The sequence below is a fragment of the Penicillium concentricum genome, assembly GCF_028827145.1.
Source record: "Penicillium concentricum strain IBT 3081 chromosome Unknown utg000001l_segment0_segment0, whole genome shotgun sequence".
Classification (NCBI taxonomy): domain Eukaryota; kingdom Fungi; phylum Ascomycota; class Eurotiomycetes; order Eurotiales; family Aspergillaceae; genus Penicillium; species Penicillium concentricum.
In genome coordinates, this window is record NW_026622754.1 from 6551329 (window position 1) to 6578342 (window position 27014).

The 27014-nt window shown below is 47.3% G+C and overlaps 12 protein-coding genes across 12 annotated transcripts; 9 read left to right on the forward strand and 3 right to left on the reverse strand.

Annotated features, from left to right (window-relative positions):
• Positions 1-1183: 1183 nt before the first annotated feature.
• Positions 1184-3058, forward strand: N7517_002517 (Major facilitator superfamily domain general substrate transporter; the record flags this gene model as incomplete). The annotated part of the gene is made up of 8 exons (XM_056720247.1): positions 1184-1338; positions 1395-1565; positions 1634-1652; positions 1711-1840; positions 1897-1923; positions 1974-2132; positions 2189-2686; positions 2742-3058. The coding sequence occupies 8 exons, from the start codon at positions 1184-1186 to the stop codon at positions 3056-3058; spliced, it is 1476 nt and encodes a 491-aa protein (XP_056584382.1).
• Positions 3059-3313: 255 nt separating this feature from the next.
• Positions 3314-4003, reverse strand: N7517_002518 (DJ-1 domain InhA-type; the record flags this gene model as incomplete). The annotated part of the gene is made up of 1 exon (XM_056720248.1): positions 3314-4003. The coding sequence occupies one exon, from the start codon at positions 4001-4003 to the stop codon at positions 3314-3316; it is 690 nt and encodes a 229-aa protein (XP_056584383.1).
• Positions 4004-7517: 3514 nt separating this feature from the next.
• N7517_002519 (guanine nucleotide-binding protein subunit alpha) lies at positions 7518-8819 on the forward strand (the record flags this gene model as incomplete). The annotated part of the gene is made up of 5 exons (XM_056720249.1): positions 7518-7644; positions 7710-7897; positions 7952-8115; positions 8166-8424; positions 8478-8819. The coding sequence occupies 5 exons, from the start codon at positions 7518-7520 to the stop codon at positions 8817-8819; spliced, it is 1080 nt and encodes a 359-aa protein (XP_056584384.1).
• An 844-nt stretch (positions 8820-9663) lies between these two features.
• Positions 9664-10807, forward strand: N7517_002520 (mitochondrial 37S ribosomal protein mS38; the record flags this gene model as incomplete). Its single annotated transcript, XM_056720250.1, has 2 exons — positions 9664-10012; positions 10107-10807. The coding sequence occupies 2 exons, from the start codon at positions 9664-9666 to the stop codon at positions 10805-10807; spliced, it is 1050 nt and encodes a 349-aa protein (XP_056584385.1).
• A 1119-nt stretch (positions 10808-11926) lies between these two features.
• N7517_002521 (H(+)-transporting V0 sector ATPase subunit c) lies at positions 11927-12890 on the reverse strand (the record flags this gene model as incomplete). The annotated part of the gene is made up of 6 exons (XM_056720251.1): positions 11927-11985; positions 12053-12156; positions 12220-12376; positions 12475-12604; positions 12733-12745; positions 12874-12890. The coding sequence occupies 6 exons, from the start codon at positions 12888-12890 to the stop codon at positions 11927-11929; spliced, it is 480 nt and encodes a 159-aa protein (XP_056584386.1).
• Positions 12891-13174: 284 nt separating this feature from the next.
• N7517_002522 (uncharacterized protein) lies at positions 13175-14760 on the reverse strand (the record flags this gene model as incomplete). Its single annotated transcript, XM_056720252.1, has 2 exons — positions 13175-14525; positions 14678-14760. 2 exons carry the CDS (start codon positions 14758-14760, stop codon positions 13175-13177), a joined length of 1434 nt encoding a protein of 477 aa, XP_056584387.1.
• Positions 14761-15025: 265 nt separating this feature from the next.
• Positions 15026-15232, forward strand: N7517_002523 (uncharacterized protein; the record flags this gene model as incomplete). Its single annotated transcript, XM_056720253.1, has 1 exon — positions 15026-15232. One exon carries the CDS (start codon positions 15026-15028, stop codon positions 15230-15232), a length of 207 nt encoding a protein of 68 aa, XP_056584388.1.
• Positions 15233-16373: 1141 nt separating this feature from the next.
• On the forward strand, positions 16374-16827 carry N7517_002524 (YqaE/Pmp3 family membrane protein). Its single transcript, XM_056720254.1, has 3 exons — positions 16374-16431; positions 16594-16728; positions 16787-16827. Exons 1-3 carry the CDS (start codon positions 16415-16417, stop codon positions 16806-16808), a joined length of 174 nt encoding a protein of 57 aa, XP_056584389.1. The 5' UTR covers positions 16374-16414; the 3' UTR covers positions 16809-16827.
• Positions 16828-18336: 1509 nt separating this feature from the next.
• N7517_002525 (uncharacterized protein) lies at positions 18337-20262 on the forward strand (the record flags this gene model as incomplete). The annotated part of the gene is made up of 1 exon (XM_056720255.1): positions 18337-20262. The coding sequence occupies one exon, from the start codon at positions 18337-18339 to the stop codon at positions 20260-20262; it is 1926 nt and encodes a 641-aa protein (XP_056584390.1).
• Positions 20263-20650: 388 nt separating this feature from the next.
• On the forward strand, positions 20651-22314 carry N7517_002526 (uncharacterized protein; the record flags this gene model as incomplete). Its single annotated transcript, XM_056720256.1, has 2 exons — positions 20651-21275; positions 21329-22314. 2 exons carry the CDS (start codon positions 20651-20653, stop codon positions 22312-22314), a joined length of 1611 nt encoding a protein of 536 aa, XP_056584391.1.
• A 1817-nt stretch (positions 22315-24131) lies between these two features.
• On the forward strand, positions 24132-25540 carry N7517_002527 (phosphatidyl synthase; the record flags this gene model as incomplete). The annotated part of the gene is made up of 2 exons (XM_056720257.1): positions 24132-24472; positions 24595-25540. The coding sequence occupies 2 exons, from the start codon at positions 24132-24134 to the stop codon at positions 25538-25540; spliced, it is 1287 nt and encodes a 428-aa protein (XP_056584392.1).
• Positions 25541-26049: 509 nt separating this feature from the next.
• Positions 26050-26897, forward strand: N7517_002528 (Translation elongation/initiation factor/Ribosomal beta-barrel; the record flags this gene model as incomplete). The annotated part of the gene is made up of 2 exons (XM_056720258.1): positions 26050-26052; positions 26106-26897. 2 exons carry the CDS (start codon positions 26050-26052, stop codon positions 26895-26897), a joined length of 795 nt encoding a protein of 264 aa, XP_056584393.1.
• Between the last annotated feature and the right edge of the window lie 117 nt (positions 26898-27014).

Genomic DNA, 27014 nt, shown 5'->3' on the forward strand with positions numbered 1-27014 from the left:
CGCTTGTTCCCTCTAGACATGGACAGCTCGCCAGCATAGAGCCTATTATTCTAATAAGCATTAGATTGTATAAATTGAGAGGACATTGACATGGGAAAGGGTGCATTATGCTCAGAACATGCGTGTCCGGCCGTATGAAGTACCCTATGGCATGAAAGCTCTGTCTGATGTGAACCCCTGAGACTTCATTGGATTACTATTGGGTATACGTAGGATATTGAAAGAAGCTTGCATTGTAACATCTTGTCAAATCTCTGGGATTGGAATACCCACTGGAATATTATATCCTTCAAGAATGGATCGAGGTGTTTTAGCCTGACTCAGGGCTATTATATAGAGCATATAGCCGAATATTATATGCAGTATTTCGCGCGCAAGAATGTTTTCTTTATAGGACTCAAGCATAGAAAGTGAATATACTATACATATCACACCTAGAGAAAGCGTTTACTATCAAGTACTTCAAATAGAACAACAATAAAGATAAAAGAATCTGAAAAGGAGTGGTATGAAGGGACTATGAGATGTCGGAAGCCTTGACATGAGACCACTAGAATCGTCCAGTAGATGATATATCTCTATTTCTACACTATCCTTTCTACAAATTATCAACCTAGCTTGGCAATGTTGATAGTTTCCTTACACTTATCCAGAGATAGGAATGTGCAGCCTAATTAGTAGTTGTAGGTGCCATTTGACTGCATACTTAGGAGGCCATGACTAAACTAATCGATGTTACTTGAGCTTGCTTTCTCTTTGGCAAGCTATGTTCAAGATAAAGGCTACTTGCTCACTATAGCCTCTTTAGATTCAGGCACTGTGCGGGGTTTTGATAGTACAATCCTCCACATCATCTTTTTGCTTCAGATATCTCTGAGATCCATGTACATGATAGGCTATCCGCCCACAATGCCAAGTTAAACCAAGACTTCCCCGGCTTTTCATGTTCTCCTCTACTTGGCATCAAGCGCGAAGCTGAGGGGTAATCTTGGTAGTTCCCTGGATTCTTCAATGGCCCATTTTGTTCCGAGGGTATTGCTGTTACTATGTTGAATAAGCTCGGTTAAGATTCTCTTAGGAGGAAGTGCCAAAGTACTCTCTATATATTTATTCTCAATTCACTTCTTCACATCTGTAGCTTCTCGCTTTGTTGAAATATTAAGAAACACATCAGTTAGCGACAATGGCATCGATTTCGACCAGCCCCCCAGATGATGAATCTATGAAGAAAGAGGACTTGGAGGTTACCCATCTTGAGGAACAAGAGCTGGCACATCGCAATTCTGGCAATGAATCCCCTGTGTATGGTATTGACGAGGCACATCAGAAAAGGGTCATGTGTGTTCTCTCTACATCCAACATGGTCAACAAGTCAACTCTAATATTTGGACTAGTCGACGTGTTGACCTCCGACTTCTCCCAATTCTCGGAATCATGTATTCCATATCACTTATCGATAGGACGAACCTTGGTCTTGCATTTGTAGCAGGGATGGAGGAGGATCTTGGACTTGATATCGGCAACAGGTATACCATCGTCGTTATGGTGTTTTTTGTGGCATATATGTAAGCTCTCTGATATTACTTGGAAGTGTTTTGGAGGCAAAGATTTTCTGACTTTGTATCTCACTTAGTATATTCGAAATACCTAGCGTATGTCCGCGCACATCAACCAGGAATTATTGATAATGAATGAAACTAACCTCGGCAGAATCTCATCCTTCCTAGAGCCGGTGCAGCAAACTGGCTGGCCTTTCTTGGATTTAGCTTTGGAGTGATCTTGATCGGCATGGGTTTCACTAAAAGTTGGACTACAATGGTAGCTTGTCGAGTTCTGTTAGGTAAAGAGAGGTCCTCCTTTTCCATTCTACTTTACTGACCCGTCAAACTTTTTTAGGTGCAATGGAAGCCGGATTTCTTCCAGGTATAATAAAATGGACTGTGTCTCCAGGTTAACTGTTACTAACTATACAGGTTGCACCTATCTAATTACATGTTGGTACACGCGATTTGAGGTGGGCAAAAGACTGGCCAGTTTCTGGCTGGTTTCGGTTGTACTGAACGCCTTCGCTGCAATTTTTGCATATGCCTTGACCCTACTAGATGGGAGCTACGGTCTGAATGGATGGCGCTGTAAGTTGTTCAACCCCGTGCCATGGGAATAGTAACAGCTGACTGTAATTCTCTAGGGATTTTTATCGTCGAGGGTGCCATTACCAGTAGTATCTGTTTACTTGGCTGGTTCATCATCATCGATTTTCCAACTCAAGCAGATACGTTTCTCGAACCGGAGGAAAAAGAATTCATCATCGCTCGCATCAACAACGACAGTGGAGATGCGGAAGAGGATCCAATTAACATGGAACGGGTTCTTTATCATCTTAAAGACTGGAAGTTGTATGTCTGGGCATTCAACCTCATGGCCTCCACCCTGCCCGGATATGCATACAGCTACTTTAAGACAGTCATCCTCATGGGCATGGGCTTCAGCAGCACGCAGAGTCAGCTTCTCAGTGCCCCGCCTTACATTATTGCTGCAATCTTTACATATTTAGGTGGCTGGTTTACCGACAAATATCAAATCCGCGGGCCGGTGATTGTTATCCATCAACTTCTGACAGCAGTGGGGATGTTGATCACAGCTTATGGTGGTGCAAGTGGGGCAAGATACTTTGGGATATTCATGGGTGAGCTCTCAATATTTTCAGAACGAAAGGTGATATACCTAACGTTTTACTCCAGGAGTGGGATTCCTGCAGTTTTGTATCCCCGGTGTGCTCGCATTCCAAGCAAACAACATTACTTCACACTCGAAGCGTGGAGTCGCATCAGCAACCTGTCTGATTGGCGGAGGCCTTGGGGGTATCATTGCGAGCGTCGCCTTCAAGTCTGATGAAAGTCCACATTATACTACGGGTATTTGGGTGACATTTGGTATTACAATCGTTAGCATAAGCTTAACGCTAATGATGGACTTTCACTTTTGGAAAACAAACAAAAAGGCCCGAGAGACAAATGGTCAGATTGAGGGCATGACAGGATGGTACTATACTCTGTGAGTATGACATGCTGATATTGGAGAAATCGTGGAATCAATAGGAGCGTTTGTAGCTGTTTGTATTAGAAAGCCACATGACCCGCCCAATGGAGGTTCAACTCTATGTGGTAGGTTTATATTTCAAATTGTTTGCAAATAACATCATGCGATACTCCACAATAATCACATCACCAGAATACAAAGAGCACATGAAAAAGACTAGTTCTGCAAATATATACCTAACCCTATGGCTCTCCTTGTGCCGCAAGCTTCACATCTATAGATCCTTCCACCTATGCCCAATAAGCTCCCCAACCTCGACTGCAATTGATCGACTCGAACTGAGACTGACAAAATGCAATGTGGCATCGATGCCATTGAGCATAGCGCCCGTCGTGATGATTCTGACTCCAAACCGGCTCCGGCCAGCATCCAGATAGTGAACCAGTTCCGAGGGATCTTCGGGAACGATTCGAGTCCCTTCTGCACCCGTAGTATGGTCCACATAACGTTGGACTGCGTCTCGTAGCCCAGGGAGAGCAAGACGGTGTGTGGTTGCAGTGAGGCCATCAAGCACACCTGCAAAAGCTAACAAGTAGGATCCGATGCAGACGGCCAAGATGGTATGTTGCCGCACGTTCTCTTGGTCCATATGTGATGCAAAACTGCTGATAAATTCGACAAGCTCCGATAGCTGCCCCTGCTCGGGTTCCACATGTGGTAGGATATGGTTTGGTCGTGAGCCAGGAACGATCAATATTTCATAGTCGGACAGTTGGAGTTTGGCGTCAGCAAGTGATATGTCTCTCTTAACTGTCACGTTCTCTTGAGATGTTGTGAGCTCATCCTTGGCGGCATAGCTCACGGAGAAGTCCGAGTTGTAGAGCACTGAAACCGGACCACTCACATCGAGGATGTTGAACCCGGGGAAGATGACCACTAGCGCTCTTTTCTGTATGTAACCCATTGTCAATTTTGAGCGGAGAATATAAGACTCGGTTCTGCGAGATGGAGTTTCTGTCTGAAACTATTCGGTGACGTCACCAACACTCCCGGCAAAGAGAGTTCATGGCACCACATCAAACCATTCATCTCCTAGTCCATATAGCGATTCATGGTATATATGGATCTTTTTAGTATCACAATAAGATTAATGTAAAGAGAAATCTTGCATGGTCGATACTCCACAGTATACAGCTGAATGCCTAACTCTCTGATATCTTTCAGTGTGAAAGCTTCACATCTATTGCTCGAGCTGAGCTTATCTAATTCATTGCTGCTTTACTTCGTGCAAGAATACCGTTTAATTGCTGGCGGAAACCGCGCCGCCATCAATTTATCTAATCCCCTTTGGGAGTATATACTCCCGTCCTCACTATCCTGGGGGACCCTGGTCTAAAGATAGACCCATCAAAACGGCCACTAAAAACCGCTTATAGTTCTCCATGTTTCATTTATTATTTGCTCCTTTTACACTCGAAGAAAATCCCCGAACGAAAACTCCGTAGCGTCTCCCATATTAACTGATTTGACGAATATGTACTATGCTGGACTAGGTATATCAGCCGGAGCTATTCCCGAACGACTCACGCTCAGGCATTGAAAAAGCGGAAACTGTACCTACTACTGTCAAATGCTGATCGACAATGTTTAAATTACTCCAGTCCCACTCGACGCCCCTGGATAGTTTGGCCGTTGGCGGATTTACCATTAACTTTTATACTCCGTACCGGCGAGTTCCCATATGGATTAATGGGAGGCTAATATTAGATGGTCTTTCGAAAGTCCCATTTGCGACATATCGGTTTACTTTGGATTTCTTATGTGTGGCGTCTGGCTTTGGCGAACCTAAATCCTGTTTACATGGATTCCTCCTTTGTCCTGAATAATATTGCAAGATTTTGAGATAAACGCGATCTATAATGGATACAATACTATTTAAGGCATTTGGGGTAGGCCAGTTTGACTTAACATATATTGTAGTGATTTGTAAGGCTTAGAGTTTCCGTATGAAGATTTGTCAGTTCATGATACTTCATACCAGTGGAGCACCCATTATGCATAAACAGAAAGGATATGTATGAAAATTGATACTTCGGGTAGGCCTTCCGAGCACCAAAAAGACAATCCACACGTGGGTAATTTCTCGGAAGTTGCATGTGGAGGCAGAACCCCAGTTGAGCATGAGACCCTCCCCTTTTACATACATGGGTAATCAGGTAAAGGTCGGCCCACCGATGTATCATAAGGATAGCCTCGATCGCTCTTGGATATGGCAAATCTTCTACTATATCGGGCCACGGAGAATTTTCGTTCTAAGATCGATGGGAACTAGGCTGGTCCAGGTTGATCCGGATTCATTCCATACAAAGTACGGAGTATATTCTCTGGATTCCGGTCCAATGTGAGGTGACTTTTGGGGAGGCTAATCGATCCCCACAGGTGCATTTGACTAGTCCTAAAAGGATCACCCCCCTGCCTTAGTAGCACGACGGCACGGTGAGATTGCCCGCAATTAATGAAAATCATATCTTGAAACTGGGGACTGCGAACCGGTAGAATGGGGCAATTGGTCTTTGTTTCAGACTCTTTGGAGAGTATTGCGAGGTTGTATACGTTGGAGACCTGGAATCAAGTACAGCTTGTCATCTCGCAATTCTTCAGTAATATTCGAATCCAACTCCGTACAAAGGACTTCGCAGCTTCACCTGCGGCTCAAACACGGTAGAAATTGTGTGCGTGTTGTGGGGGCGAAGGGAAATGACAGCCACGGTCCACCGAACATCTGTTACTTCTTGGAGCCCTTGGGAATTTCCCCCGATAACGTGAAAGTAAGCGAATGTTGAATTCGAGCTCTCTGATTGGTTTGTGTGGAACCCCTAAGTGCTGTAATCCCGGTGTTAGCCTTAGGACCGTCTAAACCTCGGTAGAGCTGTGATTGTGGATGTTGCTGGACGGTTTGACGAACCGGGATCTCAGGGGAACTCCAGTGGACGGAGCAGACACCTCTGTGGAAGTACCGTAGAGAAGAAGAGCAAGATGCCCATGGTGATCCAAGCAGACTGTTAAATCGGGACAGGAATCCGCCAACGTTTCAGAACAGCCCTTACATTGGCCACTGGCACGTCCATGCAGGTTTCAGCACCTTCGTGTCGATCCTTGGAGCTTTGCATTCCGCATTTGCTTGGCAAATGCACCGTTACGGAGTACATTACATACTGTGCCCTTTTTCGTATTGCGTACCTATATCGAAATGTTGTATGTTGTATATGGCTCCATGCCATTTTCTTCTTTCGAAAAAAATAAATTATCCAAAAAACAATTGGATTGTCCCTGAAATCCTGCTGATTGGATCAACGCGTGGGTGTACCCGAAGCACTTTCAATAGTGCCATTCGATGGATCTCTAGGTTTTTTTTTCTCTCTCCTTTTGTCTCCTGCAAGACTGTGAAAGATATGATATCAGCAAAATGCAATAGAACAATGACAATAGAAGAAACTGCTGCATCTGTTCGCAGTTTCGATAGGTTCTAACTTGTACAAAGTGTAGACAGGGGTCAAGCGCCCCCAATGGTGGATCGGCCTAGTGGCCCCCCTAGGAACAAAGTGAAGATTTGTACGAAGTACGGACGAAGTAAAGCCTTTGTATTGAAATACAAAAGAAAAATAAGAAGAAAAAAAAATATAAAGAGAAGAATAGAGTGAAATGATAAGGGAGAACATATAATTCCATTCCAAAGAGTGTGAATACTTGAAGATACTCAAGTATTGACACCAAAGTCAAAGATACCGAAATAAGTATACAGTGATCACCTCTCCATTTTATCTCCCCGCTTGTGGACTCGTGGGACGGGAGATATGTACGACCGGCCTTGAATTCCATTTCTTCGCCCCCTCTCTCTCTCTCTCCCCTCCGGAGAACTCGGCTCTCAACTCCCGAATCGTCCTTTTGTCAGGGAAAAGCCCATATTTTGAACGCTTCCCCCCGTCACCGCCAACGTCTTCCCCCCTTCAAGCTTATTTGGCCTTCGGCAGGCTGACGCTGTGTCGCTCACACGGATTCGGCGCCTGTCTCGGAGGATAACCTGGTCCAATTGGAAATACAACCGCCCAATTCGCAACGGAACGTGGTCGATAGGTGTGGGGAACGGAACCTTTCAAGCTTCTGCCTATCACGTCGCACACCAGTCATTTGACGTTAGGTTGAACTTTGGCACAATACAAGGGAGGATTTTTGTTCTTTTTGAAAGGTAGGCATATCTATCACCTTGCGCGGTTTACCTGTCGTGTCAGGTGGAGTCTAGTCGAGTCTGTCTCTGAACTTCGACTGGACTCCCATGTGGCGCAATCCAATCGCATCCCTGACTCAGATTGAACACACGTCGCTGATGCCTCGAGTCTCTTGTTTCGCCAGTTCAACTTGCAATGAACCGTTGCTAACCACCATCGCGCTAGGTAGTTCGTCGTTACCGGACGTAAACCATGGGGTGCTTAGTTTCGAAGCCCGAGGAGGCCGATAAGGAGGCTTTCCAGCGCAATGCGCGCATTGATAGGAATATCAAGAATGACAAGAAAACGCTGGACCGGACCATCAAGATTCTGCTATTAGGTGTGTGATTCCCGGTCGCTGATTGTCGGCTTGCTTTAGTGTCGCGTTGCTAATAGAATGCTCAGGAGCGGGAGAGTCCGGCAAGTCCACCATTATCAAGCAGATGCGAATCATTCACAGCCGAGGATTCCCTGAGGAAGAGCGCCACCAAACCCGCGCCATAATCTACTCGAATATCGTCATTGCGTTCAAGGTCTTGTTGGATATCATGAATGCCGAGGAGATCGATTTCGAGAACGAGGAAAAGACCAAGGTACCACCCACCGTTATCCTCAAGAGACCGACATCAGCTAACGAGAGTTGAAAGCCATTTGCGGACCTATTAGACAATACGGACCCAGATGTAGGGTCCGATGAAGCTTTCTCCGATCTCGAGGTGCGCGATGCCATGAGGGCGATGTGGAAGGATGAAGGCGTTCAGAAGGCCGTTGCACGGGGGCATGAATTTGCTCTCCATGACAACTTGCACTAGTAAGTGGAATTGGCGGTGCGTTATATGAGTCTAGGCTAACGAAACTCAGTTTCTATGAATCCCTCGATCGCATATTCACTCAAGGCTGGCTCCCTGATAACCAGGACATGTTGCAGGCTCGACTTCGCACAACGGGTATTACGGAAACTCTGTTTGAGCTCGGACAGATGAACTTCCGCATGATGGATGTTGGAGGACAGCGGTCAGAGCGGAAGAAATGGATCCATTGCTTCGAGGGTGTCCAGTGTCTGTTGTTCATGGTCGCCTTATCTGGATATGACCAATGTCTGGTTGAAGATCAGAATGCTGTAAGCACGATTTTCCCAATGTTCTCGCTTGCATCACTAATCATATTTCACAGAATCAAATGCACGAGGCCATGATGTTATTTGAATCACTAGTCAACGGCGAATGGTTCAAGCGCAAACCGATTATTCTATTCCTCAACAAGATTGATCTGTTCAAAGGAAAACTCGCCATCTCCTCTATCTCGAAACACTTCCCAGATTATACCGGCTCTGACACCGACTACGATGCCTCGGCACAGTACTTTGCAGACCGATTCCGTGGCATCAACCGCATCCCAGACCGCGAAATCTACATCCATTACACTAACGCAACCGATACAACACTACTCAAGGCGACTATGGATTCAGTACAGGACATGATAATTCAGAAGAATCTGCATACCTTAATACTATAAGGTAGAGGCCCTCAAATTCCCGAGGCATTCCCCATGACCGTCTGTCTGTGACGATGATTTTCTTTTTTTTCTCTTCATTTTCTATTTCTCAAGCTCTTCAGCCTACCAGTTATTTTCCGGTTGCATTCCAGGGCGGCTACTATTCGTTCACTCCTTCGTGATCATTGCCATATCTCATTTTCTTTTCTTTTCTTTTCTTTTTAACGAGGCGTCTTGATTGAGAGGTTGTTTGCTCTCTGCTCACATCATTGGGTTTATCACGTTGCATCCAAAAGCCTATCCGATTTCGCCAACTAATGCCCATGCTTCGGTTTACCGACTGTGTCGTTGCCACTCCCCTTTTTCTTCCTTTTTTTGGTTTAATGCAGAGTGATACCATTTGTTTGTCTTTGCAGCTGTGTTTACTAACGACTGCTCTGTATTATCACAATCATTCTGTGTCTTTATTTACTATATCTCATTTCTGAATGAACTCGATATCCTGCTCCTTTATGGGCACTTTTTTTTCACTCTTCGAACTCCAATTTCAACGTAGTTATTAGATGTCAAGTCAGGCAGCTTACCATCGAATTCTTCGATGTAGATGTAGATCACACGAGATGAAATATTTCTCCACCCTTGGAGGGCTACACTGCATAGAACGCTAGAATCCAAAAATCAACCAGATGACTCGACAGAGTAAAATGGCCAAGGGGTTTTTTCCCATTAAGGGTCGTAGGCTTTACGCCTCAGGCACAAATATTACATAACATCCGCATGATCAGTGACCCGAGTTCCGGGCCGACTGATTTCGCCTCCAATTCAGACTCATTCACCTCCTCAGTGACTGGGTTATTTGCCAACCATGTTGTCAACATCTTTACGCCGGGCGGCATGGACTCCCATGTCGCTTCCCGGGATAACTCGCTCGGGTCAAAATCTTACTAGCAGCTTGCTCGGCGCAACCCGACCTCTGCACCAACGCCGGTATTCCTCCTCATCCTCCAAACCGCCCGTCCCGCCTAGCGATGGCTCCCGACGAATGGACACCTCTGCTCCGGCAAAGGGAGTCAACTCATCTAGCGAAAAGAGCAAGGCTAACCGCCGTCGGGGGAAGGACAGCTCTGCCCGAAACGGATCTTCAAAGTCTAGCCAGCATGCCGCATTTTCCAACCTCCCAAGTGTTCCCTCGACACAGCACCGACAGCCACATGGTTAGTGCTCAAACCCCAGCCAGCTCTGAATGAGAGGTTGTCTCCCCAAAGAAATAACCCGAAGCTGACTTTTCTTTTCTTTGCCCGCTGCTAGATGTCCATGTAGCATCGTTCTTCTCCATCCACCGGCCAATCTCGGTGACGACCACCGTGCCCCCGACCTCGACCTCCGATGCCTTCGAAGCGATCTTCTCGTCAAAGCGGCCGCTGAAGAACGAGCCGGAGGACGTCATCTTCACTCTTTCCTCGGCCGTACAGTCGATGGAAACTGGCCCTCAGGGCATGTCAGAGTCCGAAGACCAGTTCCGAAGCTTTAGCGAACAGGACGGTGAACTCCGTATGTTGGATAGCCCCGACGCAAAGATGTCCGTGGAGGAATACACCCGTCGTCTTCGCCCATTCCAGCCTCCTCCCCCGCCCGTCCCCATGGACACATTTGCTGCCGAGACTGCCGAGTCCACCGATGCTCAGATCGACAACGAGTACCAGACCTACTCGACCGTCCTGACTATCCGCGAGGCTCGCCACGCTGACGGCCGCAAGACCTACGAGGCGCACACGGGACCTTTTGTTCGCAGCGGAGAGATGGAGGACCCATCTGATATGCGCGACGAGATCTCCATCGAGGCGCCCTCTGATTCCGCCCCAGGTATGACATACATGGAACGTCTGCGCAACAACCACACCATGCATGCCATTAGCACCATGAGACGGCGTAAGGCCAAGATGAAGAAGCACAAGTTCAAGAAGCTGATGAAGAGAACGCGTACCCTGAGACGGAAACTCGACAAGTAGACTGATACTTGGGGTTTTCTGGTTTACTTTTGTTCGTTCTTTTTCAGTTGCATCTTGCCTGCGCCTGTGCATTTTGGGTCGAGTCTAGTCTTGTGAGAGTTCAGGGCATATATCCTTGTTTTCATACATTTTTCTTATTACTTTCTCGTTCTCCCCTACCTATTCTCTTTCACCTATACTCGGCCAAATATCCACACATACCTCTTCTCCCTTGGTCTTTTTGCTGCGAACTGCTGTACTTGCGCAGAAGTAAATGCAGTATTTGGCTTCTGTGTTATGTGGGCATTATCTCTCCCCATACATTGCGGATAATCCAATAGATCTTGATTACTCGGTTTCTATTACGGCGCTACCTAGGTGCTGCTTTCTCGGACCCGAGTGTCTGTTTTATCTCAGTCAATATGACTACGTAGGTAGCAATAGAGCAGGGTATATCTCGATTTGAGATCATCTCTTGCAAGCTTGCCCACAATATTATAATACCTGGGGAGATCTATACCTCAAGAATTGGTCTATGAGTAACAATACCGTGAGGCTGAATGCACAAATAGAGATTTACTGTTCTACCAGACCAAACACTAGGTGACGAAAGCCACCTGATCAAAAGAATTAAGCAATACCGAGATAGAAGAAATGAATGTCCACAAGGAAGACAAAGGACAAGAAGTAAAGAAACAAGAAACTCCTTACAAAAGATCCTGCCTAACCACCATAATGGGAGAGAGGGCGGAGACTCAAGTCCCGGATCAGCGAATTTCATATAAAGTACAGAGTCCAGCGCGTTTCATGCAATGTAAAGCCAAAAAAAAATCCAATATCTACCTACCCGCACCTGTCCACCGAGTCAAGACGAATGCTTGAACAGTCCGATTCTACATCCACTCCGTCATCGAATCTTCATTCTCAAATAGGCTGAAATCGATTTATCATTTTCCGATATCATCCAATACTGCATCCGCACCAACTTTATCATGTCAGATTCCCCGGCCGAAGAGGCATATTGATTTGCGTCGGGGAAATGTTGAGAATGCACATCCAGGAATGAACCAAGAATCGCGTGGTTGCAGTCCATGGGGCGATTCGAGGTTCGATTCTCGGAATGCGGCGGAGGGCTTTCGTTTAGCAGGATCCTTTCGAGCGGGAGTTCATGAGAAGAGCAACAATCAACCCGTACAGACCTGCGAGGCGAGGGGCACTGGTTAGATGCGATTATACATATTGGTATGGAGAGGAGCCACAACTTACCCAAAACTTCAGCGAAAATGAGAATCAGAATCATTCCGACATATAGTCTAGGCTGTTGAGCCGTTCCACGAACACCCGCGTCACCAACAATACCAATAGCGAAACTGCAATCCGGGTTAGGAACAAGGTTCTAGAACAATGGGGGACACTTCGTGTCGCAAACTTACCCCGCAGCCAGACCGGCCAGACCGACAGACAGACCGGCACCGAGCTGGATGAAACCAGTGTAGAGAGGAAGCTTCTGGGTGAGGTCGTTGGCGACTAGGACCGACACGACAAGACCGTAGATACCAATGATACCCGCCATGACGATGGGGACAATGTCTAGAAACCTGGTCAGCAAATTGTTGCCATATTTTTTTGCACGAGGCTAGGGATATCTCATTGCCAGATTGGCAGAGCTCTTGTTGAGATCGACGTACTCTTAACGATCAGGTCGGGGCGGAGGACGGCCATGGAGCAAACTCCGACACCGGCCTTAGCAGTTCCATATGCGGCACCGAAGCAGGTGAAAACGATAGCGGATGTGCAGCCCAGCGCACCGAAGAAGGGCTAAAGGAAGAAAGATTAGTTATCATTTCGATGCATTGTGAGCAGGTGGATGACGCGGAGGGGCCGAGACACGGGCGATTGGCTTAGTCGTGCTCGAGTGTTGGGATCTAGCATCTAGTAAGACTCACCGCATAGACGGGGCTGTCAAAATCCAAATGTTAGCAAGGCTGATCCATAAATTCCGAAGAATGGCGGGCTCAATAGCAAGGTGAGGTGTTGATTGGAAGCTGTGAAGCACCCAGGGGCTGGAGGTCAGGCTGACGACTTACCAAAGTTCGGTGGCCATTTTGATGAAAGACGACCCGACAAGGTTCTCGTGAAGTAGTTTGAGCTTTGAGAATGAATAAAAACACCCGAGGTCGGCAAGCTCAGTTGGATGCGGTCGGGGAGGATGGAGAGTCCAGAGGCTTGGAGGTCGACGGCAAACATGCTGGCCTCTCTGGGTCACGTGTAATGTCTTGGCATATCCACCCGGACAGGTAATGACTACAGCATATGTGACATGTAGAGATTCAGCTGTGGTTTATTTAGTTGGTTATGTATTGCATTATTGTACATGAATCATTTTGTTTATACAGTTTCGAGAATAACTCGACATCCTGGAATATTCAGCTTTGTGCACGACTCTGATACCATCTCTCCTTTGATGGGTTGGGAGTAGGCAATCGCCTTCTCGGACAATGCTCCAAAGGTATGAGGCAGAGAAATAATCCCATTGCTGTCCTCGTCCGTTTCATGAGTCTCAAATTCCATCGAATCAGCTACCATTCCAAAGTGATAGCTGACAGGCTCTTCCTGCGAGTCATGATTGCTCAAAATTTTGCCCTGTGCCCCAGTCGGTTGTACCGACACAAAGAACTGAATATAATCACCTGCGGTAGCAACCTGTGAAAGTAGAGACAGATCATCTACAGTAATTCCCTCATCAATAGAAGGGAGTGTGTCCAACTGTGCGGTATCAGGATCGAAAACTTGACTCAATGCGACAAGATCGTCTCGATTGGCAGTCCCCGAGAAGCTGACTTCGGGATCCAGCGAAAGAAGGCCTTGCTTCTTTCCCCATCCACCTCCACCACTCATGACACGGTGCAGTTTCCCACCTTGATGCAGAGATTGGATCAAGCGATCCTGGGTAGATGAACCTGAATCGGCCACCTCCAAGTCAGGTTTCTCAACAAGCGCCCATACAGATACACGCTGGTCAACGATATTATGTTCTGCGATATAGCGGGGAAGCTCCTTCTCGAGCTCCGACGAAGCAGGTATTGTGTCCGTCGACGTCGCATCCGTTGATTTTGCCAGTTGCCGTAAAATATTCCCCATGCTAGTCATGACTCTTCGTCGTTCAGTGACTTGATGCAATGGCAATTCCAATGCGGTATCTACGGCCTGGGAAGTTGCCGTAAACATGCAGCTTGTGAGATTGATCGAACTGTCCAAAGAATATCCGTTTGAGGCTTTATCCCAAAGCCAGCGTGTACCAAAGATTGTTGTTTCTCTCCCATTGACGAATATAGTGTTCGCTAGGCGCAATCCAATCTCGTGGGCAGGTCCCTTGCTGGTTTGACCAATCACTTTGGTTTGGAATGAAAACAAGAGATTTGTTTCTTCGCTGGCAGAGCTTCGAATGAGACGGGGCGGTGCAGCCTTTGCCTGGACACCTGATTGTCCTACTGCCAGAAGCGACAGGCCTTCGGACTCGCTTGAATTTGGGCTTTCGGATTTAGTATTTGGGAGTGTGTCAACCACAGCTGCAACGACATAAAGAGTATCACCCCCGGAGGAGTTTCCGTACAGGCGACTGAGAAATTGCGACAAGAAGGGGCTAGAAGAATCAAGCCAGTGGGCGAAGCTTGGGGTAACGAGGAGGAGAGGAACAGAAGCGGACGCAGCTGATGGGCTCACAGGCCCTGAAGGAAGCCTGGACAAAATATCATCTGGGGACTTTTATTGTTTAGCTTGAATACCAAGAGAGCAGAAAGAGTAATTTTGCTCACTGTCTCTTCTGCTGTCTTCGTGAGCCATGTGTATGCAAAAGGCCGCCCACCCTTGGCCAGGTTTTGTGTCGCGTACCATCTATTTGCACGGCAGAGGCTTCCTGGGACTTTGCGTGAGCCTAGAAGCTGCTGGCGTCCGGAATTGAGGGTCACCCTCATCTTTTTGAATCTCAATGACATTGAGATATCAAAATTAAAGCTGGTCCAATTAGGAAAACGCGGAAGTCATTGCGGAGGATAGTGGGTCAGTCGCGGAGCGGAACATCTGTTTTTACTGTACTCCGTATAGAGATCACCAAATATACGAGGAATATAACGCAACTATAACCAGCATATCTCCATTTCAGCCTCCACATATGGCTGTGCTGGTTCCATTGACCCTGCAATATTGAAGGCGTGGCAAATCTTGGAGCTGAGATGCGTAATGGACATTGGCCAGGCAGGAGGGTATCCCGCGCGATTCTGGACAGTCGTGCAGCACATCTTTCTCACAGCGCTTGTCCTGGCGACGGATGTTTTATTCAATCCCAATGCACTAGACTCCGAGGCTCGAAAGGCCAAGGTGCTTGCCGCTTACAAGACGCTAGAAAAGTCGAAAGGGGAATCTGGATCACCGGTCCAGCGGGTTTAGAAGAACATGCAAACGCTGCTATCAAAACTATCAAAGCGGCCCGTACACGAAGTCCACTGGGTGTATGCCTTGCAGGAAATAAGGAACCATTTGTACCCCCTACGGAGTAGCGACTCGCGGAACAAGGTTGAATACATCCATCGACTGGTGGACCCAACGAACCGTCAATGACCAATGAGCGTGGAATCTGACCGTCAACATTGGGGAAGGCTGGCAACAGCTTTAGTCGGAGTTTGTGGCTCGCCAGATCTAGACGTCCCGCAGTGGAACTCCTTGTTGCACGATATTGATTTTGGCTGGAAAATGATGTGTAAACCCGACTTGATCTGTTGACTACGGAGTACAATATATGTAGCAATTTTCCTTCCAAATTTGGTATAGAATGTGAGTACGTTGGTCCCTCGAAGTTTACCTCTTCAGTAATGGTCTCCAGCCACTTTCCTGTTTCAGTGAAGTCATAAGGGGTCAACCACATGCCGATACCAGTCGCCTTGGCAGGTGGGGGGCAAGGGCCATAGGGCTGGCGAGCTGGCTTTTAGCGCCACACACTGTCCAGTAAGTACTTGGCGGACCTAACCAGTAAAGATTCCCACCAAAGTTAAGAAGTGACGGTATTTGTAGAGATCGTCACCGTCATGAGACTTAGGCTGCAGCATGGGCGCATACCTAATATGTACATGAAGTACTTCCATACTGTACAACATATACGGAGTATAAATATAGAAAACAGAAAAGGGAAAAAAAAATTTAGAAAATGCAGGCTAATTCCCAGCGCCAAGCTCCAGGCAGCAAGCAAAAGAATGAACGGGATAGGTGAGAGAACATTGGGGAGTCACAGCCGCCAGCACAGAAGATCATTATCTTGACAACCTTGGACAGGTCTACAATTGTACTCCGAATGAAGTAGTGATTACCAAGTTAAAATTAAAATAAGACACAAAAGATACAAAATTAAAACAATAACGCCTTTCGGTCATAGACTAAGCCACATTTGCAGCCCTGTTGGTGCCTTGATTTTGTTTACAAAACGGTCTAGAGTATGTATTTTTTTTCTCACGAGCCACAGGTGGCGGTCCATGATGTAATGACCCAAAGCTCAGGTCAGGTCCCCTTTTAAGACTTCCCTCCCACCACTTCCATTCCCATTTCTCACCGTTAACATTTCCATCAAATCTACCCAAAATGCCTTTCACCGCTTCGTAAGTTATCTCTTCTAGTCATAGCTTCCACCCTGTCAACCTGTCATTCCATCACCCCCATCACCCCATCATCGCATCTCCTCTCAGGTCGCCGGGGCGCCGGGTTGCCGGGTTGCCATGTCATTTGCGAAAATCTGTCCAGTGTACTAATATTGTCGACAGTGACATCTGCAAGATCATCTTTGCCATTATCCTGCCTCCTCTGGGTGTTTTCCTGGAGCGCGGATGTGGTGCTGATTTCCTGATCAACATCTTATTGACCATTCTGGGATGGATCCCTGGTGTCATCCACGCCATGTATGTGTTTACCTGAAAAGTTTCCAACCCCTTGCGACAGCTACTGACCATATTACAGCTACATTATCTTCAAATACTAGAGATACCCACATCCCACCCGCGCAACCTTCCAAGACTAATACCCCTTGGAAAGCGATGCATTGCGACAAATTTCACATCAGTCCTTTCTCTTGCCTTGCGCTTTGAGTAAGGGTCGGTGCGATTCGATATCCTGCACGCTGGTGTCAGCGTGATTCCGTGGAGGTCCGGTTGAGACTAGCCTAATGCAGCCTCCACCACTTGGCATCGGGTCCGACATAAGTCTGACATGATGTCCATAATCCCTAATCTTTTGTGTGGTCGCATGGTTATGTTTTTTTTTTTTGCTTCTTTTCCTTTGTCTTGCTCGATACTGCGGGTTTTTGCTTTTTCGTTATGAATGATACCAGCTCATACGGTCTGACTCTGGGGCTTTGTGTTTACCAATGCTCGCCGTTGGCTAGTCTTTTATGATCCAAGGGATTTTTACTATAAACCACCAAGTTCCTTGTAACTGTAGGGAAGCATAGATAAGACACTATCGATTGGTTCCTAGGTACATGTACGGAGTCCTACCTACATGTACCTAAGAGTCCCTCGTAACCGGTAAAAGAGCAAACCAAACAAGATTTTGGTCCTAATACAATGAGCCTTGTGGACATCAGCCACGTCTCTATTTGAATAGCTCAAGTGATTGGTGCAAAGCGTTGCATGAGGCGGGTGCAACTACCCCGTAGACTGTTGTACAATCACAGTGTTCCGAGGGCATACCAGGGTAGCTCATCAGCAACTCCCGAAAAAAATACCAAACAGGTAACACGCTAGGGATGAACATGGTTTTGGCCCACCGGATCATCGAGCTTCCCAATCTCTGAGCGAGTCGATGAGTTCTAGCAACCCTCAGATAAATCATCGTCGGTATACCATCTTCAGGAGGAAAACCCGCCACTAAAGCAAAACCAATCACAATACAGCGTTGAATTTCTCAAAACAAGTCACAGTCAATCATCCACTAAATTTGAGGGATCTGAAACTTAGCCTGGCGCCATCCACAACTCGTTCTGCAGCCTAAGCGCTTTCGATGGCCCGGCGCGTATCGGGGACGCTTACTAGGCCCCCCTCCTGACATGGCGCTTTACCACTACAGCGATTCGTCTCTAGTGGGGGGAGCTTACTATTAATGTCATGCTGTTTCACTCTAGCGCCTATACATACATAGCCTCAAGCACTATGTTTCAGAATGATGTTGAAATGCAGATTCTTGACCCCAACGGTCGATGGGCGTCATGGTCACTTTTGCCTCGCGCCTAGAATGGCGTCGTGCTTTGACTTACTGTTTTAACTAGACTGGAGTTCCTCTTGTGGGTGTTTGTTTGGCATTTACTCCTTCTTTCCAGCATTAGATTCTTGCTTCAATACTTTCACGCCATTTGCTATTCAATTCGCAGACACATCTACCAACTATGGTAATCACATATACAAGTTTTCGCGGGTAATCACTCCCATGCAAAAATATACAAGGTTGGTCTATGGGAAAAACATACATGACAGGTTGTCGCTCACAGTGAACGTGTATAGAGCTACCGCAGCATGCTCCTCTTTCCTATCCACAGGATACTCAGCGCGATCCTCCTCTTACTCGCACTCTGCTCTGCCGCCGAAGATACCTCCAGCGATGCATCGAACTCAGCACTGTATGACATGGTCCCAGACTGTGCTAAGGACTGCGTTGATAGCTTTATCAAGTCCGAATACACACCTATGGAATGCAAGTCGCCGTCCAATATCAAGTGCCTTTGCCGCACCACGACAACGAGTGGCTTGACATTGGGGGAAGCGGCTTTGAGCTGCGTTCTGTCTTTATGTTCGCAGACGGTCTCCGCAAAGTCAAAGGCTTATCACATATGCGACTCGGTATCTGAGGCTATTCCGAAAACACACCAGACCATTACCGCAACGATCTTTTCTGATACGAGTACAACGATAACGAGTGATGCAGAAACCACTATAGAAACAACATCAGCTGGCTCCACTTCAACAACTGAATACACTTCTGAGGCCTCTGTGGCAACATCTACAGCGACATCGCCACCAGTACTGGCATCGACGCCGACGCCGACGTCAACTACTTCTAGTCAAACATCCGAGATCACATTCTATGATTCTTCTTCATCTTCAGGGTCTCAAGTGGAACCAACATCCTCTACTGGACAAATTTCCAGTGACTCTTCTGAAGATACGAATAAGAAAGGTGACCATGCTATTACTCCAGCGGCAGTCATTGGAATGTCAGTAGCATCAGGTGTGGCGGGATCTTTTATCATCGTCGTTGCTGTGTTTTTCTGCTGCAAGAGATGGCGACAAAAACACCGGGAACAGGCACCGCCACACATTTTTGAGATCGGAGGCGCCATGTCTGAGCCTTCTGACTTTTCGAAACCGATGCCACCACTCCCAACAAACGGTTTGGGTTTAAGGTCTTCATACAGCCCAACGAGTGACCGTGAGACAATGTTACAGCGACCGGGTACTTTCCATTCAATAGCCACCGCTCAACCACCATCACGATACACGCCTCAATCCGCTACGGTATATCATTCGGGTCAGAGCAAAGGACCTAGAGACCAAGAACGGATAGGGTTTGCCTTTAGCTCCGACTCGGACTGGGAAACTTCGCCTCGGACACAATCTTCACAGCACAGTGTAGCACGACTACTGCCAGACCCTGCAGCTGGACTATTCCCAAAGCCGCTGAAGTGGAGTCATCGGCCACCTAGTGGAGCTACTCTCTTTGAAGAAGACGAAAGTCAACAAGCGGCGGCAGGAATGGTGCAAAATAACTCCCCAAGGCTAGGGATCCGGCCGAACCTCACAGGACTGCCATCTAATCCACGCGCATTCAAAGATGGATTCCCAGCAGGGACATTCAAACGAAGATCCGGGGCCCCGAGTACCTTAGCACCCCCATTCAATCCCAACCCAGGCTTCAGAACCTCCTCATCAGACAGCAGCGCTGCACCCAACCGAATTTCCGAAACCTCACAAACCGCCTATTCCTTCAACCCAAACACCCTTCTCGCCGCCCCTGTCAACACCACCCAGACCCAAACTCAGAACCGCAGCCTGTCACCAGGACGACAGGCGCCTCAACCCTACCCCGCCCCATCATCAACAACCCTCCCCCTAGGCTCGGAGATAGTATCCAGGCCACGGATCGTACGGGGGAATGACATCAAACGTGTCCAGATCCGCAACAGTCCACGACCGCCTAGCGAAGTCATTGCACCATACTGTCCAGATGACTTGTGGCTGGAACGTGGACGCGCTCTCGCGCCGCCGAGATCCCGAGAGCCGTCTGGGGAATTGCCGTATCCTTCAGATATGTATCCCGGTGTTATGCATTATCCTGATAGTCCGAAGAAGAAAGTCGCTGCTGTGTCGAATCGGATTTCTCCTACTAGTCGGAATTTGACGCCGTCAAGGAGGGGCGATGATTTGATTCTTCGTGTTGATTAATATATTCATTTTCTTGGGGCTGTGGGATTTATGAGAATTTGCTTTTGTTGTATATTACCTATGATACGGGTGGAGAGCTTTGAATTTTGTTTATGAAAATATATGTATAGAAATTTTGCTAACCTGCATTAAAGATTTGGCTCATATTAATAGCTTCTATCTTAGCTTTCTTCAATTCTGTATTTCTTCACACCTCAAAAAGCAGTTCGAAAAAGAAGATAAAGAGAAGCTAAGAAACGCGAAAACGCGTCGAGCGTACCTCGAGCATTGGCGGGGCTTAGATAAGAACCTGGGGTCCCGCCAAAAAGAGTAGAAAACCCATCACATTTGAACATCTTTTACATCCCAATCTTCCATCTAATTCGGACTTCATCCATTCCTGTTGGCAATGGCTTCAACGCAGACGTTCGTCCAAAGATGTACAATACTGCCGGTCTTTCCTCTGGAGCTTTGGGATATCATCATCGAATACCTACACGATGAAGAATCTGCCCAACATCTGAGCCGACTTGCTCAATCATGTGCTACTCTTTATGAAAGAATTAACTCTAAACTCTACAACCGTGTCCGCCTGTTCAATTCAGAAAGCGGTGCTCGCCTTGCTCTCACCATAGAGAAGCGTCCAGAGTTAGCACCACTCATCCGTGAGATTCGACACAAGCAGGATTCTGGGTCAGAATTCTGGTCCTACCGTCATCTCAAATTTTACAAAGCGGCTGCGGCTTTGCCGAATCTGGAGAACTTGAGTTTAAGAAGAAACCCCAGGCCCTTTGATTCTACTCGGTGGGCCAGTACCCATGCTAGAGATGATGCTATGTTGCAATGGGTAAGAAAGGTTGCCTCTGGATCAGGGAGCGTTAAAGAGTACCGAGAGTTGGGATATGGGCCTTCAGGAGAATCGTCGTTCAGTCCTCCAGATCGCGAGCTTACCTACATGCGAGACGGGGCGGCGGAGACTTTATTCGTGCACGCTTCTCTTTCAGACCCGCCGGGGTTGCCCGCTCTGCGTGTTTGTGAGTCTGATAACTGACCTTCTCCACTGAATCGAAAATCTAATGTTTATCAGGTCACATCGGAAGCGACTATAATCATGACGAGCACAATCCCAAGATGGACGGCAGATGCCTACCAGTTTTCAATGAAGCACTATTCAGTCATCCAGGTTTACGAAAACTCTGTGTCACTGGTGCTACATTCCAACTTTCTCAGTCTAGCCCTCCAGTAATAACCATGTCGTCGCCTCTGGAGGAACTGACTCTTTTGAACTGCATTATAAACCCGTTGGACCTCGAAACAGCACTCGAGTATCCAAAAGCCTTGAAACGGTTCACATTCAGAGGTCCTAGGTCACAGGATATGGTAGACCCTGACGGAGAACCCCTATGTTACGTTCACTCGACACTCGTACATGAAGATTCCCTGGAATACATGGATTACGATCTTTACTGGGGCGGTGATGAGGAGACAGACTTCGGCGAACTAGTCCGCCTTAAGCATCTCACAACCACCCTCGCCACACTTACAGGGAGGGAATGCATGGAACTGGATCCCGTTGATGATATTCTGCCGCCGAATCTCGAGAGTCTCACGATACGATATGATGAAGTGAAGTCATGGCTTCCTTCGGCTATCTATGAGATGGTGAAAGATAAAAAACTCGCAAAGCTGCGTCGCTTTACCTGCGAGGTACCCGAAACTATAGAGCACCTTCCATCAATCAATGAAGACAAGACGAACCCCCGCGCCACCGAGATATGTCAGGAGGGCAACACCTGGAAAAGCAAGTTTGCGGAGCTGAATGTGGAGCTGTCCATGGTCTCCGTTCCTTACCCGCTTGAGCTGCCAAAATACGACATTTGTTCTTGCGAATGCCTGTCCTTTTACCACCGGATGTTCTACCATCCGCGCAAACCACTGGCAACTCCTTGGGACGAAAACGACTTGGAGGAGGACGTGTTCTTTGATGACTGGGCAGATGTTGATGATGAAATTGATCTTGATGTTCTTATGGATGATCTTGCGGAGGAGTCTGGATCTGATGCCTCGGCTTGAGGGCTTTATTTAAAAGAAATACGGGGTTCGGTGCATAAGAGCTCTTATGTCTTACGCGAGTATCCATATCAAGTTTCAGCATAACATGCTTCCATGTGTGGGAATGAATTAAATGTCTCAGCGGTCCTCTTACAAACCAATTAATTTATAACAAATCCTGTATATATTCCAGAGGAAGATGTGATTGGTCCTGTGGAAGTTTCCACTAATTGTGTAGATAGCATAAGATCGACAGGAGGATAAGAACTATACAACGTAGCTCAAAAGCAGCCCAGTGGAGAAGCCAACAGGGTTCTTCCCCAGATTCTGTCGATCTTTATGTGTCGGCAGATATATCTCTGGGTCAAGATCCCTTTCGCTTATTTCTGTCTTCATGGGACCCCTTGTCAAGAACTTCGTTCCAGCCCCTTCCAACACCTTACTTAGGCAACAAGGCATTCGTCAGGAAAAAAGGAAAATTGGGTTTCAACTTGGTTGTGAAAACCATCCAAGGTCCACTCATCTTAACCCAACGACACTCGCCTGCCTATCGTGATTGTGACCATTCCTCTTCAACAATGCAGGTCCACAGACTGTGCCCAGACCAAAGCCAAAAGTCAACAATCTAACTTCCGTTCTCATACAAATCACCCGGGTGCAAGGTTCACCACACGGGCCTTCCGCAGACACCCGCGTGTAACGCCAGCCCTAGAATCTGTCCCGTCTAGCTTTCACCCCTTGATCAAGGACTGAATACATCGCCTAAGGATACTCGCAAGCTTGCAGCGCGCAGGATCTTGTGATCAGATAAGGCCTTTAACAGAGTTCACGGTATGCATGCACCGTGACACTCTGACTAAGACTGGCAGATATCCCGCATACTATAAGTTCACCTGGGTTTAGGGCATGAAAATGTTCATTGCACAGCTTCTGCTCTTGGCCACTACTTTTTTTTTTTTATGTGTATGAAGAAATTTTCATAGGACACCTTATCCAAACTACCTTTGGTTGTGGCTCCGAGAGCATTCCTCTTAAAGCTGCATGTTGGCCCGAGGTCGTATCAGCATGCGCCAACATGTCTGGTCTAGGCCCTATTATTCCTACACTTCATAGATTATATCATGATCTTTATGATAGGGCATAGATCCTTGGTTCTTAATTTGCTGGTTTTGATATATATATGTTCCTGATAATGATGTTCAGGTTCATGACGTCAATGGCCCTGATGTCGCGGATACTTGCGCGCTTTTCGACGCGACTCCGGAAGAGGCGCTTTTTACTTCGTAACTTGGATATTGTAAAGGCTTGAAGCAGTCCTGTCAAATCCTACCAACTCCTGCCAACTCCTGCCATCATCATTGGTGATTAAACCGGAAATCCCTCTACACTTCAACCTCCCGAGAACTCCACTTTCTAGATTCAAAGCGCTCTTCTTATCAAATCAGCGTCCCCAACCCGATGCGCTGGGTTCCATGCGCCAAGGATATGCCGTGGATGATCCCTTTCGATTTCAGATGCTTTGGGCTTGCTTTTTGACCCAGAATGACGAGGCCTGAGCCTGAGGTGTGGAACCCCATTTTGGGCGGGTAACAGGGTCGATGATGCAAAAAAAACCCACTCCGTTTGGGCCTATATTAATGGCTCTTGGTCTCCCTCCAAACCATTTCGATTCCATTTGCACTTTTATCTGCTTTGATACTGCAGCCTACACAAAGCAACTGCCTGCACCTCACAAGTATCAAAATTATTGTGTCCAGTTTGTAAGAGACAAAGTAATTATACGCATCAAGGCAGCGATCACCGTCATCGTACCCGCAAGCCCCACACCCTTCATCACAATGGCCACAAATAATAATAGATACGGACTTCAAAGAGTCCGACTTGACCTGGACACCGCTCGGGCCGATCTTTATGGCCCCAATCTTATTGTCCCTAGGGACTTGGTGCCTTCTGCTTCTGACCCTATCTTCAACTCCGACATGACCAAGCACGAAGAAGTCTCATCAACGGATACCTCACCAATCAACACACCTATGCCACACCCTCCTCAGGTTACTAGTGATGATTTTGCACTAGCCTTCGACATCGATGGCGTTCTCATCAAGGGTGGCGAGCCCATTCCTTCAGCCGTTGATGCCATGAAGTATATCAACGGTGAGAACGAATATGGGTGCAAAGTGTGAGTGTTTTACCTATGTGTTATTCTTATTTCATGACATGAATTTCATGTTTAACCCCTCACCCCGGAGTGAGGGGTAACTATTGCCAATATAGAAGAATTTGAATCTAACAATATCCTAGTCCTTATATTTTCTTGACCAACGGCGGCGGCAAGACAGAGAAAGAGCGATGCCTCGATCTCAGCAGGCAACTCGACCTGAACGTCGACCCTGGTCAGTTCATCTGTGGCCATACCCCCATGCGCGACATGGCAGAGCGATACCACACCGTCCTGGTAGTTGGTGGCGAGGGTGAAAAATGCCGCGTTGTGGCTGAAGGATACGGATTCAAGGATGTTATCACACCCGGAGATATCATCAAGACGAGACACGATACTACGCCGTTCCGAAAGTTGACGGATGAGGAGCACGGTAATTCCCGACTACTCGATCTAGACAAGGTCCGCATCGAAGCGATCTTCGTCTTTGCAGATAGTCGCGACTGGGCCGGCGACCAGCAAATCATTTTGGACTGCCTCATGACCAAAGACGGCTGGTTGAATACACGGTCGGAGACCTTTACCGAAGGTCCACCGGTTTTCTTCTCGCACACAGATGTGGTTTGGTCAACATCGCATGAACATTCACGTCTTGGAATGGGAGCGCTGCGCGCTTCCCTCGAGGCTGTTTACACGGCTCTCACAGGCAAAGACCTCAACACCGTCGCCTTCGGCAAGCCGCAAATCGGAACCTATGAATTTGCCACCCGACTTCTACAAAAGTGGCGAAAGGACTCGTGTGGAATCGACAAGTCTCCGTCTACTGTATACTTCATCGGCGATACTCCGGAGTCCGACATCCGCGGTACAAATGAATTCAACAAGACCACGGAAAACGACTGGTTCTCGATCTTGGTTAAGACTGGAGTCTACCAGGATGGTGCTGTCCCACGATACCCACCCCGGAAGACATGCGACAATGTTTTTGATGCCGTCAAATTTGCTATTGAACGCGAGCACCGAAAGACCTCCAAGGGCACAACTGTTTCCGAGCTCGACTTTGACACAAGCCAAGAAGTTCCCAATTAAGCAGATCTCACTATGATGTGATCTTCTTTCGCTCATGACTGCTTCGCGTCCAATCTAGTCCATTCCTACGTTTTCTTAATGACCTGTCAGATATGATTCCCAGTTCTCTTGAACTTCTGCATTTTACGATTCATGGCACAGGTTCTTTTTACATAGACAGTTCCAATATGGGTTAGATATCTTCCAGCACCCGGAACCACTGAATGAATTCTACAATGATTAATGACAAGAGTAGACGGCCATGTGTAGTCTTTTTAGTGATCGCAGATATGCTGTTTAGATGTCTGTTTTTTTTTCTCCTGCAGTAGATTCAAATGTTCATAGCCAACCGATAACGAGTTAGTTAACTTGTAGTTATCCACGAGGAGATATGTTAGAAGCCTGAATATTGAGGCGCTCCGCCCTGTGGTCGACATGACCCACCAGAAGGGAAAGCCATCACAAACAGAATCTCTCCCTAAACAGTATATGCATATTCCTTAGCGCAAACGCAGCACCAGGTAACAATAATGGTACGAACCCCCTGGTTTTAACCCAAAATACCATCACTCATGCGCGAACTCAGGTCTCCAGAACAGAGGCAGTGTACCTTGATGATGCCACGCTGCGGACATTGACCACGGAAGTTCTATCCTCCCAGTCAATACCTTCGCTCTCTGAAGAGGAAAGAATCTTAGCCAAAAATGTGCCCGCAGAATATAATGCAATCACCATGCACCGGACTATCTTTTACGCACAAGGTGGCGGACAGCCCAGCGACACCGGCGCAATTGGACCAGTAGACCAAGATCCCATATTTGAAGTCTCACTGGTACGCAAGACGCCCGACGGACGGTTCTTGCATTTTGGAAAATTCCTAGACGCGGCCTCTTCCTTCGTCACAGGCCAGCCTGTCGTGCAGAAGGTCGATGACTCAAAGCGCAACTACCATTCCCGGCTCCATACAGCTGGTCACATCGTTGGGTTGGCCATGCAGCTTCTGATGCCGGATAAGAAAAAGGTCAAGGCGAATCATTTCCCCAGGGAAGCTTCTATGGAGTATGAGGGTTTGCTGTATAATGAGCACAAGCCGGTTATCCAGGAGAAGGTCGATGAGCTTGTACGACTGGATCTGCCCATCCTCATTTCCTGGCTGCAGGGTGTCGTGCAAGCTGGGAATGGGGAGGGTGCTGAAGAAGGTCGTTCCCATGATGGTCGTACTCGAATTGCGAGTATAGGTGGGCTCGATCACAATCCTTGTGGTGGTACTCATGTTGCGAGGACGAGCTTGGTTGGGTCTGTTGTTATTCGCAAGATCAGTCGGCAAAAGGGGATCAGTCGGGTATCTTATGATGTTTCTCCGGGGATTGCGGTATAGCTTTGAATTTGCTTGTCATTATGGTCATATAAAAGAATCCGAGAATCAGTGGGTGGAGTGTTGAGACTATAAATACATGCTCTAACGCTGGAGAAATGCTTTATGTTTAATAAGGAA